The sequence below is a fragment of the Sminthopsis crassicaudata genome, chromosome 5 (assembly GCF_048593235.1).
Source record: "Sminthopsis crassicaudata isolate SCR6 chromosome 5, ASM4859323v1, whole genome shotgun sequence".
NCBI lineage: Eukaryota > Metazoa > Chordata > Mammalia > Dasyuromorphia > Dasyuridae > Sminthopsis > Sminthopsis crassicaudata.
Genome location: NC_133621.1, coordinates 36,699,573 through 36,718,616, shown reverse-complemented (window position 1 = coordinate 36,718,616; position 19,044 = coordinate 36,699,573). Strand labels below are relative to the sequence as shown.

The window sequence follows — 19,044 nt, the reverse complement described above, 5'->3', positions numbered from 1 at the left end:
AGGAAGAAGTGGTTGTTGGAGAGAGAATGAAGGAAACTTTAGAAGGAAAAGAACATCAGAGTTTGTGATGGGAGAAGAAATCTGGTCATAGTCTGATGTACACCCACATTTTAAGGGGTTCAGAAGAAACTAGGATCCCATGAAATAAAATGCTTCAAGGGAAGTCAGCCCAGGAGGGATACGGGAAACTCTCAAGAGGAGGGAAACAAGTCCAGAGAGGTAGAAATATTGGATTTGTCTGAAGATTTGCCTGTGGAAGCAAGGGGAAATCACTAATATATTTGTATATTTAAAACAACTGCACCAGTGATGGAAGTGAGGTCAGGTAAGAAAAGGGTGAACCTTAGAGGGTGAGATGGTTCCCTAAAAATAGCATCAGGAATGCTACAGCTCAGAATGAGGCAGTGTTGGTGAGAGGAGCTAAGAAAAATGGCAACAACCACCAAAGAAAGCAGCCTTGAAGCTACACCGGGATCAGAGGGGATCAGAGAAGAGATAAAAAAGACTTTTGCGTGGGTTAGACTAAATAATGAGAGTGAACGCAGAGCTACTCAACTCCTATGTTGGTTTTTTTTTTGTTTTGTTTTGTTTTATTTCCAAAAAGAATGACATTCATCCTAAAAATGACAAAACAAAAATGACTAACAATGATTTAATGTCCAAGATAAGTAGGAAGACAATAAAGGAACAGTCAGCCATCAAAGATTAATTCCAGTGGATGAACATCTCCAAATGCTGAAAGAAAAATAGTAGATGTGGTATCTGAGCCATGATCAGTAATTTGTGAAAAATTATGAGGAATGAGATGACACAAGACTAAAGAAAAATGCTATTTCTATTAAAAAAAAAAAAAAGTAAAAGAATGGAGTCCACAAACTATGGGCCACTAAGTTTGACTTTATGACTTTGGGGGAAAATTCAAAAATAGATAAGTAAAAATATGGTTGCTGAATGACTAGAAAGAAATAGCAGCAACATGGCTCCATCAAAAATAGACTCTCCTCATTACACACTAGAACACGAAATTAGGAGATGAAAAGAATGATGTGGATGTTGTTTACCTAGATTTATGCAAAGCTCTTTATTAAGTAAATCATACTACTCAGAGCTAAGATAGGGAGATGTGGATTAGAAGAAAACACAAACATGAATTCATAATTAGTTGGATAGCTGAACTCCAAGAGTCATTATTAGTGGATCAATGTCAACATGGCAGGCAATGTCAACTCCAGTGGAAAACCCACGGAAATCTATCCATAATGAACACTTTTATCAACTACTTCATGAAAGGCTTATGTATCAATATTTGTCAAATTTACAGGCTGAACAAAGTTGGTAAGGGTCAGTTAGATTAGTTTAATTATGTGATTCTGTTTTTTAAAAAAAGGGAGGGGGAGGGCAAATAATGGATTAACAATTTACATAGTGCCAGGCACTATACCAACTACTTTTAAAAAATATTTTAATTATTACAACACTACAAGGCAGATGCTTGATTATTCCCATTTTACAGTTGAGAAAACTGAGGCAAACTAAGGTTAGGTGATTTGCCCAGGATCACATGGCCACAGAAAGCCAGATTTGATCTGACTCCAGGCACCACAGCACATAGGGATGGCCAACACACAGGTATAGAGTCAAGGATGCACAAGAAGCATGACAGGCTGAAGCAGTGGGCTCGGGCTAATGAGGGGAAACTCTGTAGGGACAAACAGGAGGTCTTCCATAGGGCATAAAATCAGCTTCACGAGCATAAAATAAGAGAGACCACGAGCAGCTCACAGTTATTCCCAATAAGACCTGGGAGTGTTCATGGACTGAACGTCAGCAGTACAACATAGAAGCCCAAGAATGGACCATAACGTGCCTTAGGATTGGTTCCTCTGTGCTCTGCCCTTGCCGCCGGACCTCATGGAAGACTGGGTCTGGTTCTGGGCAGCTCGGTTAAAGAAGAATAAGGACAGAGGGCAGCCAGGATGTCAGAGGGCTTTGAAGACACGACTGATGAGGATGGGCTGAACAGGACCTGTCTCCACAGGGCCCTGAGAAGGAGGCCTTGACTCATGGCCTGTCCCTGGAGGACAAAACCAGGAGCAGGGAATGTGTAGAAGTGACAGAGAAGCAAATTCAGGCTTCGCACTCCCCAAAGTATGAACTGTCCAAAAGCAAAAGGGGCCACGCAAAGAGATAAATGCCCCTCTTTGGGGCTGGTCTGTAATTCTGGGATACAGCTCGGCCGGGGCATCCCCATGGGATGACTGAACCACAGCAGCCTTTATAAGGTTATCTCACACACTAACTAACCTGGTGAAAATTCGGTATTGGTAAAAATAAATCCTAATGGTTGTGGGAGGAGAATCTGTGACAAGCTTCCTATTGGACACTATGCCGCTGATTTCTGTGGCTTATAAAGGGGTCTCAGCTGTTTCTGGTAGGTTAAGGAATATATCCTCAAGCTAGAAGAAGGGACCTTAGAGTCCATCTAGTCCAATTCCCTCCTTTTACAGGAGGAAACTGAGGTCCAGAGAGATGAAGTGATCCAGCCCTGGATCTCAGAGCTTCTTAGAGTAGCTAAGGTGGTATAGAACCAGGACACTGTGATTCCAAATCCAGCCCTCAGGACCATTAAGGAAGAACCACAAAGGACAATGTCCTGCCTGGTTCCAAAATGACCTTCACCTGAGGAATAATGCTCAGAGGCAGGTCTGGAAGCCACATCTGTTGATTGCACAGCCAGGGCTCCCATTACAGTGCCATGTTGTGTCCCTCCCTGAGTCGCTCCAGAGTCCTAGAGATATCTCAAAACAATTGAGCCTCTGGAAGGCCTGTTCAGCTAGACATTCTTGAAGAATTATCACAGACCAGTGTGGATCTATCATTTATCAGCCACCAGTCAAAGGCAACCCATACACAGAAGCAGCAAATGTTTAGGGCCATTAGGAAGACAGGTGGAAGGTGTATTATGGGGAGCTTGGATAGGACTCTCACTTTACCCTCCTGGGCCTCCGATTCCCCATCTGTAAAATGAGAGGGTTGTATCAGAAAGCCTCCTAGAGCGCCCCCAGCTCTGGACCCATGATTCTATGGGTCCATGACTGAGAACATCTACTAAAGTATATCTTACCACTGTGAGCCCACGTCCAGTTCATCCCAAATGTCAAATTACTTCAATTCTTCTTCATAAACAATAGGTGTGAATGAAAATTACTGAGTATGTGGTTGAGTTCCCTCATGTAAGATGCTTGCTGCTAGTACGCCAGTATTCCAAGAGGAAAAGCTGCCACAGCTCAGGGGAGGGTGTGCCCGACTCACCCACAGAACCCGAGCACAAGCTGGCACCCGCAGAGCATCCCATGGACAAGGCTGCCTACTCCAAGAAACGGAGAGGGAGGAGCCTGCCCAAATCCAGGCTGACCACTCTTTACCTCCCTTCTGACTCTCCAGATTAAATGCACTCTAGAGGTCCCAGCTAGGAGGGCCTTATTGGATGGCTGACTTTTGTTCTAAAGGGCTAGAGAGGCCTCTTAGCCACTATTTTATTGTAAGGATGATTTAGAGGATTGAATTTTATGTTCTTTCTTAGGAAGATCAACCACTGCTCTCTTCCCCTTCAATCTAACTCTCTCTCCAGATTGTTCCATCTTCCTAGGAACTGCTCTGCTGCCTCCATATCCCCTTTTGTGCTTTGTCTTCCCCTATCAAAATGTAAGAGCGTTGAGATATGGAATAATCTTCCATTCCAATGGTTAGTAGAGTGCCTGATGTGTATGAAAAGCATTCAATTTGCCTGTCTATTCAGTCAGCCAGCCAGCTACCCATCTCATCTATCCAGATCTATTTGTCTACTGGTCTATCTTTTTTTTTAACCTTTTTTTATTATAACTTTTTATTTACAAAACACATGCATGGGTAATTTTTCCAACATTGACCTTTGCCAAACCTTCTGTTCCAACTTTTCCCCTCCTTCTCCCCACCCCATCCCTAGATGGCTGTAGTCCAATACATGTTAAAATATATGTTAAATCCAATATGTGTATACACATTCATACAGTTATCTTGCTGCTCAAGAAAGATCGGATCTAGAAAGAAGGTTTAAAAAAACCTGAGAAGGGAAACAAAAATGCAAGCAAACAATAACAGAAAGAGTGGAAATTCTGTGTTGTCCACACTCATTTCCCATAGTTCTCTCTCTGGATGTAGCTGAGTCTCTTCATTATTGAACTGGTTTGGATCCTCTCATTGTTGAAGAGAGCTTACCTGTCTTTCTTGTCTACTTACCTAATCCTGTTCACTTTGTATTTAATCCTAATTAGAGGCCAGCCTTCTCTGCACATCACTCCAATTTCTTAAAAAGAAACTAAAAGAGAAGAGCACTCCATTTCTCTGATGTTAATAGCATATTCCTATGGGGCAGGCCTGTCCTTTTAAAATTTTTATATTTTTCCTAAGAAAAGAGAGGGTGCTACCTGGTCTGTGTGAACTGAAGGTAATTGTGGGTCTGAAAATGAAGGCGATATATGGCAACAACAAGGGACTAAGAAATGGGCCTATCTGATGCGGCTCAGACTGTTGGCAGAGCCCTGGAAATCTGCCGATGCTCCTTTTGCCCTTCCGGCTCCTGCTGCCATGGCAACCCACCTCCTGTCTGACAGAACAGGTCAATCTATTTTGAAACTACCCATCATTTTTAAATTAACACATAGAGGAAAGGTACATATTTTTTTCACTGAGGCCATTAAGAAGTATTTTAAAGTAGAGAAATTTTTTTTTTAATTCAAGCTGTTACAAAGTCAGTGTGATAGCAGTAATACTGGTCATCACTTGTCTCGGAAACAGATGGTGAATTAACTAGAGAGGTTAAGGAAAGGGAAATGAGAAAGTCATGATGAATGAGGAGCACTTTCAAGGCGTGTTGCATTCATACCTGTGAGGTCCTGCTCAGAGACCGCATTCTGGGAGAGAGGTGACCCCAGATCCACTTCAAGGGCTGAGACAGCAGAATATCTTATTTTTGACAGGTCACAAGATCTCAGGATCAAAGATTTAGAGCTGGGAGGGACCTTAGATGAGGAAAGTGAGGCACACAACCTGTGCAAAGATCCAGAGCTGGGAGGGATGTTATTGGCCATCAGGTTCAAGTCCTTTATTTTACAAGTAAGGAAACTGAGGCATGGAGGAGCAAGTGGCTTGCCAAAGTCAAGCAATGGGAGAATGTCTGTTAGGGACCTGGATTACAGTGCTAAAGATGGCCTTTGTTTTTGAGGAGATTAAGACCAGCAGGGTTTTGGTCTTCCCATAGGGAAGGATGGATATTTCCTGAAGAGTATGCTTGGTCACGAGATTCCCAGAGAACCATGCATCCAACAGAATGCCGGGATATGAAGAGAACAGAGGCTAAGTGGAGGTATCAGAGAGCCCAGCTGAGGCTGCCATGACTGTCCACTGTCCTTGTCATCCTCTACCCTTGGGTTGGGGAGACAGAGGTTAATGAGGAACCAAAAGTATCTTTCATATACCATGCTCCATGTTGTTAGTTATTATAACTGTGTTATTAATAAGCATTGAATTTATTGATTACTACCGATATTATAAGTGAGCATTCAATGCTAATAATATCAACAATATCACCACCCTGGATTTAACATAACTACCCAAAGCTCCATATGCTCTTACATATACAACTCCATCACTTAAACCCATTAAAACATGAAGTTTCTAACCTAGGGTCTGTGAACTTATTTTTTTTAATGCTTTTATGGCTACGTTTCAATAGACTTGATTTTCTTGTAATCATGTGTGTTTTATTTTATGAATTTAAAAATATAATTTGTAAGAGCCCATAGGCTTCCCTGAGTGCCAGAGGGGTCCAGGACACAAAGAAAAGTTAAATTTCTCTGCCAGAATGTAATTGTGAATAGTAATTGCCTCATACTTTGTATTTGTATCCTTAAAGCAGTCACTTTAAAAATACTGTTGATTAGCTGAGTGGTTAATCAGCTCTCCTTCATGATATCCCTTGGAGGAAGAAAGTGGCATTTTTACTGTAGCCCCTCCTTATTCCTAGGGAAGCATTCTAAACTCTCCATGAAGAAAAAATCCTCAGAACCCTGAGAAGAGTGGAGGGGACTGGAAGGTATGCATATATTGTATTTAATATACACTTTAACATATTTAACATGTATGGGACTATCCACTATTTAAAGAAGGGGATGGAGGGAAGAAGGGGAAAAGTTGGAACAGAAGGTTTTGCAAGAGTCAATGCTGAAAAATTACCCATGCATATGTTTTGTAAATAAAAAAACTATAATAATAAAAAAATAATAAGTATACTTTCTTGTTTTCTTCCCTGTCTCGACCTTTGTTTTAGGGACCGTAATTAGACAAGGAAGACACTGGGCAAAACAGATGGCCCTAACCTAATTACCTTGATGCTAAGAAAAGGTCTTAACTAGAAGAATCTTAAAATTTCAGTCTTTCAAACTAGTCTCTGCATCAAATCAGACATCAACTAAAACCAACGTCTCCGCAAACTGAAAACTAGAACTCAGACAAGTTTTTATTTAATTAATTTCTACACAAAGCAAATATGATTTAAATGAAGAGGGGGTAGATTTGCATTTCAAATTATCTAGCACCTTGCAACCCAAATGAAGCTACGGTTAGTGAAATGTAGGATATTTTTGAACTAAGATGTTCTATTAGATTCTCTTTGCCTCTATATGGGAGAAGCAAATGTTACAAGTTCTATCTACTCATTCTCCCATATCACTCCTGTTCCCTTTGCAGTTTTTCCCTTCTCCTGTCCTATTTCCTCATCTGACAGGGTAAAACATATGGAAGAAACAAAAGGTAAAATTTGCCTATTGAGTAAACACCATCAGATGCCTGTGAAGGTTAAATGGCTAAGGAAGCAGAAGTGCTACACAACCATTAGCCTACAGCTAAACCCAAACTCATTTTGACAATATCCTGGGAATTGTTTGGATTTATAAACAAGAAAACAAACCCCTTTTTTCCTTAAAAGAAAATACTATTCTAGAATAAGGATTACATGCTAATTCCTGGATATCTTCATACAATATCACCTCCACACTGGACATCATCCTCACTCCCTGTCCTCCTCCCTCTAGCAGATCCTAAAAGAGCCTCAAAACCAATCATTCCTATCATAGGAGAGAATTTTTGCCTTCAGTAAACAAATGTTTCAAAACCATTACTAAAAAATTTCAAATCTTTAGCAAAGAAAGCCATGAGCATTTCCACTTCACAGGTGGATTAAAAAAAGGTACAGAGATGTCAAATATTTCTGTAGGATGAAAATGGGTAACTTACCTAAAGGAAAACTAAAGGTTTTTTCTGGGCAAAGATATAGCTCAAAAGCTATATTTTACATCAAACTGATAGATATGCATAATAAAGATAGGAATTTAAGATAAATGCATGGAAAACTCTCAGCTTGCATCCTTTGCAACCAAGCCATAGGCAATACTGGGAATATAAAAGAACATGGAGAGCTAAGTTAAATAGCTATCTTTAATGGAAGGTTTTGAGCTTTTATAGAATTAGAGAAGAAAATAGCTAATCTTTCCCTGAGGTTACTCTACTTTTTTGTCAGCTGAGTGTGATGGTAGGACTAAGGAGCTTGCTGACCTGACTTTATCAAGGAGAGGTTTTAGGCATAATACCCTAACTGACTGAGGCTGAGATGGCTTGCTGGGCCCCAAAGAGATGAGCCTGGAAGATAGTAGCTAGAGAAATGCTCAGAAAAGACCCTGGCAAGCAAGAAGTAGGACTAATGAAGCAGCAGAGCAACATGCTCAGCAGAGATACCATACTTTGTGAGCCCAAAAGCATTTGAGATGCTTCAACCCAAGGAGAGAAGCCTTAGAAATCACTGGAAAACATTAAGTTAAGAGCTCTGCTTAATTAGAGATGTCAGTTGGGTCTCCACACATTTCATGCATAATCCCTATGAAAACTCGTTTTCCCCACTGGTAACATATATACATACATATATATGTAAATATATATATATACATATATGTAAGATATATATGTGTGTATAAGGTATTTATATATATGTGTGTGTGTGTAAGAATGTCCTTTAGATTAAGGAGGGTTAGGAAGATGTTTTATTGCAAATCCTACTAAGCTACTCATAAGTTGGGGTTTGAACCACTTGAGTCCTCTACTGCCTAGGGAAAAAGTAAGTATCATTAGATGCACCTAAACAATTAGGCTACTGAAAAATTACCCATGCATATATCTTGTAAATAAAAAGCTATAATAATAAAAAAAAACCAATTAGGCTGAACAGCTGTGAACCCAGAAAGCATCTTGATCCCATATTAGTTATTCTGGGACCTCTATATGAGAGAAGCAAATGTTATAAGTTCTATCTACTCATTCTCCCATATCACAAAATTCAATTCCCATGAAATTACTATGGAAATTATTTGGATTTTTAAAAAAAAAAGAATTCCTAAGGAATTCTCTTAACATTCAGCTGCAATAATTCTCTCAAAATAGTAGATAGTTTAAGGGAACCAAAAAAAGAGCAGAACCCTCCTTTGGAACTTGTTAGCTTCCTAGACAACTCTTAGTAGCAGAACAAGGACCTCAGATGTTCACATCCACCCTAAGTTTGGTGTCCAGGTTTTCAAGATGATTTTGTTTTTTGAAAGACTTTCTTCAGCAGGATGGTTCTACTGAGTTTCCAGCAGAGAAGCACTGCCCCCATCAGACTGCAGAATTAGCTCGGAGCCTTACCTCACAATACTCGGTGATGATGCAGAAGTTGTCTTGCTCCACGAAGCTGGCATAAAACTTGACGATGGCTGGGTGGTCAAGTTTAGAGAGGAGCTGTGCTTCCAAGTTTGCCTGAACTGTTTCATTTGGCTTCAGGTCTCCGACAGATATTTCCTTCAAAACCTTTCTGCAGTGAAGGAGAGAAGAGAATGGCTAAGGGCATGGAGTCAGTCTACATCACACTGTGTCAATGTGCCAGCCCAGTGCCTCCAATCCTACACAGATCAAGGACAAGGACCACCTGCACCCCCCCAGCCCCACACCCACAGACCAGTGCTTAAATTAGTTATAGATTTGTGGATGGAGCTTTACACAGACCTAATCATTCTGGAAAGATATCTGGAACTATGTACAAAAGGCAATAAAAGTGTGCATACGCTTTGATTCAGTAATATCTCAAAGAAGGCAAAGGGGGAAAATCTATTTGTACAAAAATATAGCATGTTTTTGTGGTGGCAAAGAATTGGAAAGTGGGAGATGCCCATCAATTGGGGAACAGCTGAACAAGTTGCAGCATATGATTGTAATAGAATTCTATTGTACCAATAGAAATGATAAAACAGAATGATTTAAGAAAAACTTCCAAAGATTTACATGAACTGATGCAAAGTGAAGACAATAGAACCAGAAGAACATTATACACAATAACTGCAGTACTGTATGATGATCAACTGTGATGAATGATTTAGCTACTCTCATCAATACAATGATCCTAGACAATTCCAAGGGACTCGTGGGCTTTCCACCTCCAGAAAAAGAACAGATGAAGATTGAATGCTGAGTGAAGCATACTATTTCTCACTTTATTTTTGTGGAAGTTTTTGGTCTATGTTACATGACTAATGTGGAAATAAGATTAGCATGAATGCTCACGTATAACCTTTATCAAATTCTGTTTCAGGGAGACTGTGCCCCTAGTACTTGGCCACAGCAATCAGGGACCTCACTTGTGCAGAAGTTCCCACCCTTCTTCAGATCAGAGCTCATCCTTCCCCTTGCACCCTGGGCAACTCTTGTTCATTTCCTTTCCGGGGTTCACTACCAGAGTTCCACCCAATGTGCTGAGAAACCCTTCCCCAATTCTCTTGGAATTTCAAGAAGGCAGGAGAGGCCCCAGCGATCATCCTGCTACCTAGCTCTGACCCTAAAATGAGCATGTTTTCTTTATCACTCATATACCCCCCTGACTCCATCTTTTATCTAAAGTTCATATGTTAAGTATTAAAGCTTCAACAATCTACCTCTCCACTGTCCCCTGTAGGATACTTTAATTATTCAGAGACTTTACTTCTTCCATAAGACAAAAAGTCCTCCTTTCCTGTTTCTTTGTAAAAGTGGGATAGAGTGGGCTATCTATGAGTGTAGAATACTATATAGAACAGCAGACTTTTTCTTTATGTCGGTTAATTTTGAATAACCCATTTCTTTTGCTGTTTATCATTTTATTGCTTATTTTAGTTTTCTTTATTGTTTTATTATTTCTCTTCTTTTTTATTCTTTGTTATGAGAGATAGCTTTCAATGAAGGAAGGATGTTTTGTGAAATATAGATGCCATAAAAAACAAAACATATCAATAATATTTTATTTTTTAAATAATAAAAGGGGAGAACTTGCTTCAGGGGAAGGGGAGTTTGGGGTTATTAAAGGAGCTGTACAATTTTCTGAAGGCAATCTTCCCCCTAATGATAAATCTTAGACCCAATTTTCAATTGTCCAACATATAATAAATGTTTGCCAAACAGAACTGAATTCTTTCTTTCTGTGGTATCTGATGAGGAGTATCTCTTACTTCTTGGGGATGAAATTATTTCTAAGGCTAACTTAGCTAGGGGTGGTCCTCAAGGGAACAGATAATAGAGTCTATTATCATTTTTATACCAGAAGCTTTTCCATTTTACAGAGAGGATGTCCCATCAAGAAACTGAGTAAAATGATAAAATAGTGATTTTTATTATTATTTATAGGGCTGTTAAGTACACAAAATGGGGCCTATAATCATCTACCTCTCCTTACATATTTGTATGCATACTGATGATTTTCAATAACATGTGAAACAAGAGTAACATCTTCCTTTTCTTCTTCCATTCTTCTCCAAATCATTGACTGCCCATTGTTGCATAGCCGGAAAAGTCATAGGAGCTAGACACAATAATACAAAGTCTTATACAAACTAAAGACACTCTCCTGACATTGGGAACAGAACGCAGTCAAACTCCATATGATAGCTCCCTTCCAAACATCAATTACTGAGTAACAGACCGTGAATTTTTACATATAGTTGCCTGAACCCATCTGGCAGCCGGATGATAAAGCATAAATTAAGATTTGTCTACAGCTTTTCAGATTGGGTTAGTGCCATCAAGGCTGGGGATCTCCGCTGCTGACACCAAGCAGTCTGCCTTCCTGTGACAGAGCGTGTCACTTTGCAGAGCTGACAAACCGTCAGTCTCCTCCGTTATAGATCACTTCATAGAGGATGTTCGGAAGCCGAGGACAGTAATAAAATTCAACATGTCAAGGATAGCTTGTCATTGGCTCAGCGATTCATCTTGGGGAGCACCACAAATGTGGATCAAAAAGGCAACAGCTTGGGAGAAACTTTATACGGGCCATAAACCTCAGCCTCCAGACAGCCCCGCTTTGAGCTGAGGGCCCTCCCCCAGAGACTTTTTCTTAGCCTGGTTTTTCTCTTTGAAGTCAGTGGCCTCCTCCTCCCACCCCATGCCCTGGAACTTGCTTCCTCCTCTCTGCCTTGGAGAATCTGCAGCTTCCTTCAAGGCTCAGCTTGGGTGCCTCCTCCTGCAGGAAGTCTTTCTGATTGCCCTGATTATTGGGTCATCCCTTCTTCCAATTCCCTTACATCCCTCCACCCCTCGCCGCCCCCAACTTCCATAGGAAAGACCCGGCTTTTCTTTTGCTATTGAATCCTAGGGAGCTGGACGGCCCAGTGAGTGGATAGAATGGGACCCAGCACTAAGAGGACCTACGTTCAAATCCAGCTTCAAACACTTGCTGCTTGTGTGAACCTGGACAAGTCATTTTACCTCTAGGCCTACCTCAGTTTCCTCCACTACAAAATGGGAACAATAATAGCACCTACCTCTGAAGATTGTCGTGAGGATAAAACGGGATGCTTGTAAAATGCTTTGCAAACCATAAAATGCTCTATAAATGCCATTATCATTGTCGTGCTCCATACCGACCATGATGCTCTGTCTGTTGCAGCTGCTAAACAAATGTTCATTGCATTGTACAGCACTGTACCTCCTTTTCAAAAAAGTTTTACCAAGTTTTAAGCTAGCAGGCAAACAGTTAATCTAAATGACGTACATATAGTCACTACTTTGATTAATAATAGTCTTTGCCCCTACTGGGTTCAATTAAATATTGTGTGGAAATTTGATTTTTCTAAATTTATTTCCTAGAAGTTAAACATTACTATAGCTCAGTGAGACAAAGGGCTTATGTTCCCCAATGGCAGCTTATTGACTTGGAAAAGAAATATTCTTCAGGTTGATCTATGATGCTGATAAAGAAAATCATATAAATTCCTGAGCTCCAAAAAGTCCATTTTCTTCGCCCCCTGATTGTATCCCTAGCACTTAGCTCAGTGTCTGGTATACAGTAGGTACCTAATAATGTTTACTTGGTTTCTCTGATTCTGAACATAAGAAATAAAATTCATTTTTTGTTCTCTTTCCTATTCCCTCCTATACACTTTTACCTGCAAAGAATTTAAGCATCCTGGGGCAGCTAGGTGGTACAGGGGATAGAGCATCAGCTCTGAAGTCAGGAGGACCTGAATTCAAATTTGACCTCAGACACTTAACACTATAGCTGTGTGACCTGGGTAAGTCACTTAGCCCCAATTGTCTCACAAAAAAAAGAAAGAAAGAATTTAAGCATCCTAAAATTTCTATTTGCCTTTTTCCTTAGGAAGAAACTGCTAAACTGAACTGATCAATAAGCTAAGATCACAGAAGCCATTCTGGAATTGAAATTAGTTGTTTCCATACTCCAGCTACAACTGGAGATAAGGATGCTAGAGCCCTAAGCCTCCTCATACAGCTTTCAAATCTTAAATCAGAAAATCCACTCCAAATGAAAAAAGGGCTTCTCAGATAGATTTAATCTTGCCTCAGAGATTCAGGGTCATAAATGAAGCTGCATCCTAAAAATAAATTATCAAGCATTTATTAAGTGCCAATTAGGATACAAATACAAAAATACAGTCCCCTCCCTCAAGTACCTCACATTATTGTGGAGGGGAGGGAGAAGGATACAATGTATTGACAAATAAATACAAGCTATATACCAAATAAAAACAAAGTGATTTTATGAGCTAAGGTAAGCATTAATAACTGGGGAAATTATGAAGGCCTCCCTCTTGACCCTTGAATTGAGCGTGGAAAGGACCAAAGATGATTCCTCTGACCCCTGTCCAAGGTGCTACATTTGCACAGGAACCATGATCTTCAATAGAGGCTGCTTTCATTGACTCATTTCTTTGTTTTTATGACCCAAAACACTGCAGAGCATCCTAGATAAGATTCATAATCGTTCAAAAGAACTTGGCCTAATCAACTGCACAGGAAAAAATCAAGTGGGTAAAGAATGCTTATTGTTGGGGGTATGACATGCAGTTGGTCACACAAGTTATAGAGCTTGTCCATCAATATAAATATCCAGGAGAAAAACTGAAAATGTATGAATTGGGCCTATAATTAAACAAGAAGAGGAAGGGAAGGAGGAAAACAGGCTTGTGGCCTTCAGGATATTGAGAAACTCTTCTAGTGATCCTGAACAAGAATGCCCCTCTTGTAAGTACCAATATTCTACTGGTCGTGTTGATTCCCACTTGGATATTCCATTAGCATCTCAAATTCAATATGCCCAAGACAGAATTTATTATCTTCCCCTTACCTCCACCCTTCTCTTCCCAAAGTCTCCATTTTCTGAGAACAACAGTATTTCCTCACCTTCCGCCCTCCTTCAGCCCATGTATCCAATATCAGTTGTAAATTTTTATCTCCAAAAGACCTCCCACATCTATCTCCCCTCCACAACAAAGGCACCATTGTAGGTCAAACCCCCATTACCTTTTCACTGACCTGTTTTAGAAAGCCTCCTAGACTCCAGTCCTTCTCCTCACTAATACTTCCTTTACACAGCTTTCAGCATGAAAGCACAGAATATCATTTCGACATTCTATACAAAAATTTAAAGTGGCTCTATGTTGTATTTAGGATAAAATTCAGACTCCTCCAAGTCTGGCCCTCAATAATCACAACAAACCTTTTTAGGTTCATTTCACATCATTTCTACTGGAGGCAGTTCTCCTCCTCAGATTCAATGTCAGATTGTATTGAGATTTTCATAAGTCATTTGGCAGTTAACAAAAGTAAAATTATTTTGCCCTAACATAACAAGGATATGTAATTCTCTCTCATCTCCACATAGAATTGCCTCTGGTCATCAGAAAAGACTATGGTGGAAAATGAGGTGACTTGTGTGGTCTTCAAAAATCCACCAAGTAATTTCTGAATTGGAGAAGATAAAAAAGTCTCAAGAAAATAGGATTTCTGAATTGGAGAAGATAAAAAAGTCTCAAGAAAATAGGATTTCTGAATTGGAAAAAGAAAATAATTCTCAAAAAAAATTAGGGAAATGGAAAAAAATTCAATAGAGCAAAATAATTCATTTAAAAACGAAATTGGGAATTTACAAAAAGAACTAAAAACTGTGAATGAAGAAAATAACTCCTTAAAATTCAGGATGGAACAAATAGAAATGAATGATTCATTGAGAACCCAAGAATCAGTCAAACAAAACAAAAAAAAAAAAAAATGAAAAGCTGGAGAATAACATCAAATACTTACTGGGAAAATCTATAGACCTGGAAAATAGATCTAGGAGAGATAATCTGCGGATCATTGGACTTCCTGAAAACTATGACCAAACAAAGAGCCTACATTCTATTTTACAGGAAATTATCAAAGAGAACTGTCCAGAGATAATAGAAACAGAGGGGAAAGTAGATGTTGAAAGAATTCATCGAACTCCTTCTGAAATAGACCCTAAAAAAAGAACACCACGGAATATTGTTGCTAAGCTGCAGAATTACCACACAAAGGAGAAAATCCTGCAAGCAGCTAGAAAAAAACAATTTAAATACCAAGGTGCCACAATAAGGGTCACACAAGATCTGGCTGCCTCCACATTAAAAGATAGAAGGGCCTGGAACCTGATATTCCTAAAGGCAAAAGATCCAGGACTGCAACCAAGAATAAACTACCCAGCTAAGTTTAGCATCTTTTTCCATGGAAGAAGATGGTCATTCAATGAAATAGAGGAATTCCATATGTTTCTAAGAAAAAAACCAGACTTAAACAAAAAATTTGATCTACATCCACAAGACTGAAGAGAAACAGAAAAAGGTACACAGAACCCTTGAGAACTATATCTCTGTTGTGGGTATATAGAAAGTACGCATGGATAATTTGATTTTACTGATATAAAAGAAAAAAAAAGGAGGGGGTGTAGTAAAGGGAAGGAGGTAGTATCAGAAAAAGGGGAGGGAGTTATAAAAAGAGGGAAACTACATCCCAGGAAGAGGCATACAAAATACACCATATCTGAGGGAATTTAGAGAGGGGGAGAATCATTGTATAAATCTTACTCTCATCAGAAGAGGCTCAAAGAGTAAATAATTGTCATATTTGTTTTTCAGAGAATTCTCTATCACCTCATTAAAAGGGGGGAGAGGAAAAAGGAAAAGGAAAAGGAAAATAAGGGAAGGGACGTGGAGGGAGGAGGGAGGGATACTAAAAAAAAAAAAAAAAAAAAAAAGGAGGGCTGCGCGTCCCAAGGGGGGGTCTATAAATTAAATATTGGGGAAGAGGTTCAAGGGGGTCAAGGGAAAAAGCATAATCTAGGGATAATATGATGGCAGGAAATACAGAATTAGTAATTTTAATTGTAAATGTGAATGGGATGAACGCTCCCATCAAACGGAGACGGATAGCAGACTGGATCAAAAATCAGAACCCTACAATATGTTGTTTACAGGAAACACACTTAAAGCAGGGAGATACATATAGAGTAAAGGTAAAAGGTTGGAGCAGAATCTATTATGCTTCAGGTAAAGCCAAAAAAGCAGGGGTAGCTATCCTTATCTCAGATCAAGCAAAAGCAGAAGTTGATCTAGTTAAAAGAGATAAGGAAGGAAACTATATCCTGCTGAAAGGTAGCATAAATAATGAAGCCATATCGATACTAAACATATATGCACCAAGTGATATAGCATCTAACTTTCTAAAGGAAAAGTTAAGAGAGTAGCAAGAAGAAATAGACAGTAAAACTATAATAGTGGGAGATCTCAACCTTGCACTCTCAGATTTAGACAAATCAAACCACAAAACAAATAAGAAAGAAATTTAAAAAAGTAAATAGAACATTAGAAAAACTAGGTATGATAGATCTTTGGAGAAAACTGAATGGCAATAGAAAGGAATATACTTTCTTCTCAGCAGTTCATGGATCCTATGCAAAAATTGACCATATATTAGGACATAAAGATCTCAAAATTAAATGTAGGAAGGCAGAAATAATAAATGCCTTCTTCTCAGACCACAATGCAATAAAAGCTACATTCAGTAAAAAGTTAGGGGTAAATAGACCAAAAAGTAATTGGAAACTGAATAATCTCATCTTAAAGAATGATTGGGTGAAAGAGCAAATTATAGAAACAATTAATAATTTCACCCAAGATAATGACAATGATGAGACATCATACCAAAATCTGTGGGATGCAGCTAAAGCAGTAATAAGGGGAAATTTTATATCTTTAGAGGCTTATTTGAAGAAAATAGAGAAAGAGAAGATTAACGAATTGGGCTTGCAACTTAAAAGGCTAGAAAAAGACCAAATTAAAAACCCCCAACCAAAAATTAAACTTGAAATACAAAAATTAAAAGGAGAAATCAATAATATTGAAAGTAAAAAAACTATTGAATTAATAAATAAAACCAAGAGTTGGTTTTATGAAAAAGCCAATAAAATAGATAAACCTTTGGTAAATCTGATCAGAAAAAAGAAAGAGGAAAATCAAATTGTTAGTCTTACAAATGAAAATGGGGATCTTTCCACCAATGAAGAGGAAATTAGAGAAATAAGGAGTTACTTTGCCCAACTTTATGCCAATAAATTTGATAACTTAAGTGAAATGGATGACTTCCTCCAAAAATATAGGCTCCCTAGATTAACAGAGGAGGAAATAAACTCCTAAAATAGTCCCATTTCAGAAAAAGAAATAGAACAAGCTATTAATCAACTCCCCAGGAAAAAATCCCCAGGACCAGATGGATTTACATGTGAATTCTACCAAACATTTAAAGAACAATTAGCCCCAATGCTATATAAACTATTTGAAAAAATAGGGGATGAAGGAGTCCTACCAAACTCCTTTTATGACACAGACATGGTACTAATACCTAAACCAGGTCGATCGAAAACTGAGAAAGAAAATTATAGACCAATTTCCTTAATGAATATTGATGCTAAAATCTTAAATAAGATATTAGCAAAAAGACTTCAGAAAATCATCCCCAAGATAATACACTATGATCAAGTAGGATTCATACCAGGAATGCAGGGCTGGTTTAATATTAGGAAAACTATTAGTATAATTGACCATATTAATAATCAAATTAATAAAAACCATATGATCATCTCAATAGATGCAGAAAAAGCATTTGACAAAATCCAACATCCATTCCTACTAAAAACTCTTGAGAGTATAGGAATAAATGGATTATTCCTTAGAATAATCAGGAGCATATATTTAAGACCGTCAGTAAGCATAATATGCAATAGAAATAAACTGCAACCTTTCCCAGTAAGATCAGGAGTGAAACAAGGTTGCCCACTATCACCATTAGTATTCAATATAGTACTAGAAACGCTAGCCTCGGCAATAAGAGCCGAGAAAGAGATCCAAGGAATTAGAGTAGGAAATGAGGAAATCAAACTATCACTCTTTGCAGATGACAGGATGGTATACTTAGAGAACCCCAAAGACTCTGCTAAAAAGCTACTAGAAATAATTCAAAATTTCAGCAAAGTGGCAGGATACAAAATAAATCCACATAAGTCCTCAGCATTTTTATATATCACTAACAAAATGGAACAGCAAGAGATACAAAGAGAAATTCCATTTCAAACAAATGTTGAGAGTATAAAGTATTTGGGAATCCATCTACCAAAGAATAGTCAGGATTTATATGAGAAAAATTACAAAACACTTGCCACAAAAATAAAGTCAGATTTAAATAATTGGAAAGACATTCAGTGCTCTTGGATAGGCCGAGCGAATATAATAAAGATGACAATACTCCCCAAACTAATCTATTTATTTAGTGCTATACCAATCAGACTCCCAAGAAACTATTTCAATGACCTAGAAAAAATAACAACAAAATTCATATGGAAGAATAAAAGGTCGAGAATTGCAAGGGAACTAATGAAAAAAAAGTCAGAGGAAGGTGGTCTAAGTGTACCTGATCTAAAGCTATATTATATAGCAGCAGTCACCAAAACCATTTGGTACTGGCTAAGAAATAGAACGGTAGATCAGTGGAACAGATTAGATACAAAGGACAAAAAAGGGTACATCTATAGCAATCTAATCTTTGACAAACCCAAAGATACCAGCATTAGGGACAAAAATTCATTATTCGGAAGAAACTGTTGGGAAAACTGGAAATTAGTATGGCAGAAATTAGATATGGACCCACACTTAACACCATATACCAAGATAAGATCAAAATGGGTCCATGATTTAGGCATAAAGAATGAGATCATAAATAGATTAGAGGAACAGAGGATAATCTACCTCTCAGACTTGTGGAAAAGGAAGGAATTTAGGACCAATGGAGAACTAGAGATCATTATTGATCACAAAATAGAAGATTTTGATTACATCAAACTAAAAAGTTTCTGTACAACAATACTAATGCAAACAAGATTAGAAGGGAAGTAACAAATTGGGAAAATATTTTTAAAAGGAAAGGTTCTGACAAAGATCTCATTTCCAAAATATATAGAGAACTGACCCTGATTTATAGGAAACCAAACCATTCTCCTATTGATAAATGGTCAAGGGATATGAACAGACAATTCTCAGAGGAAGAAATTGAAACTATTTCCACTCATATGAAAGAGTGTTCCAAATCACT

The 19,044-nt window shown here is 38.4% G+C and overlaps 1 protein-coding gene across 3 annotated transcripts in view; it reads right to left on the bottom strand.

Moving 5' to 3' along the window:
• The window catches only part of NEK11 (NIMA related kinase 11), a 267,788-nt gene that overhangs the window by 199,896 nt on the left and 48,848 nt on the right, over nt 1-19,044 (bottom strand). For all 3 annotated transcript variants that reach the window (XM_074270948.1, XM_074270949.1, XM_074270950.1), the window contains exon 3: nt 8,770-8,935. In XM_074270948.1, coding sequence (XP_074127049.1) covers nt 8,770-8,935 — 166 coding nt within the window. The remainder of the gene's footprint in view (nt 1-8,769; nt 8,936-19,044) is intronic.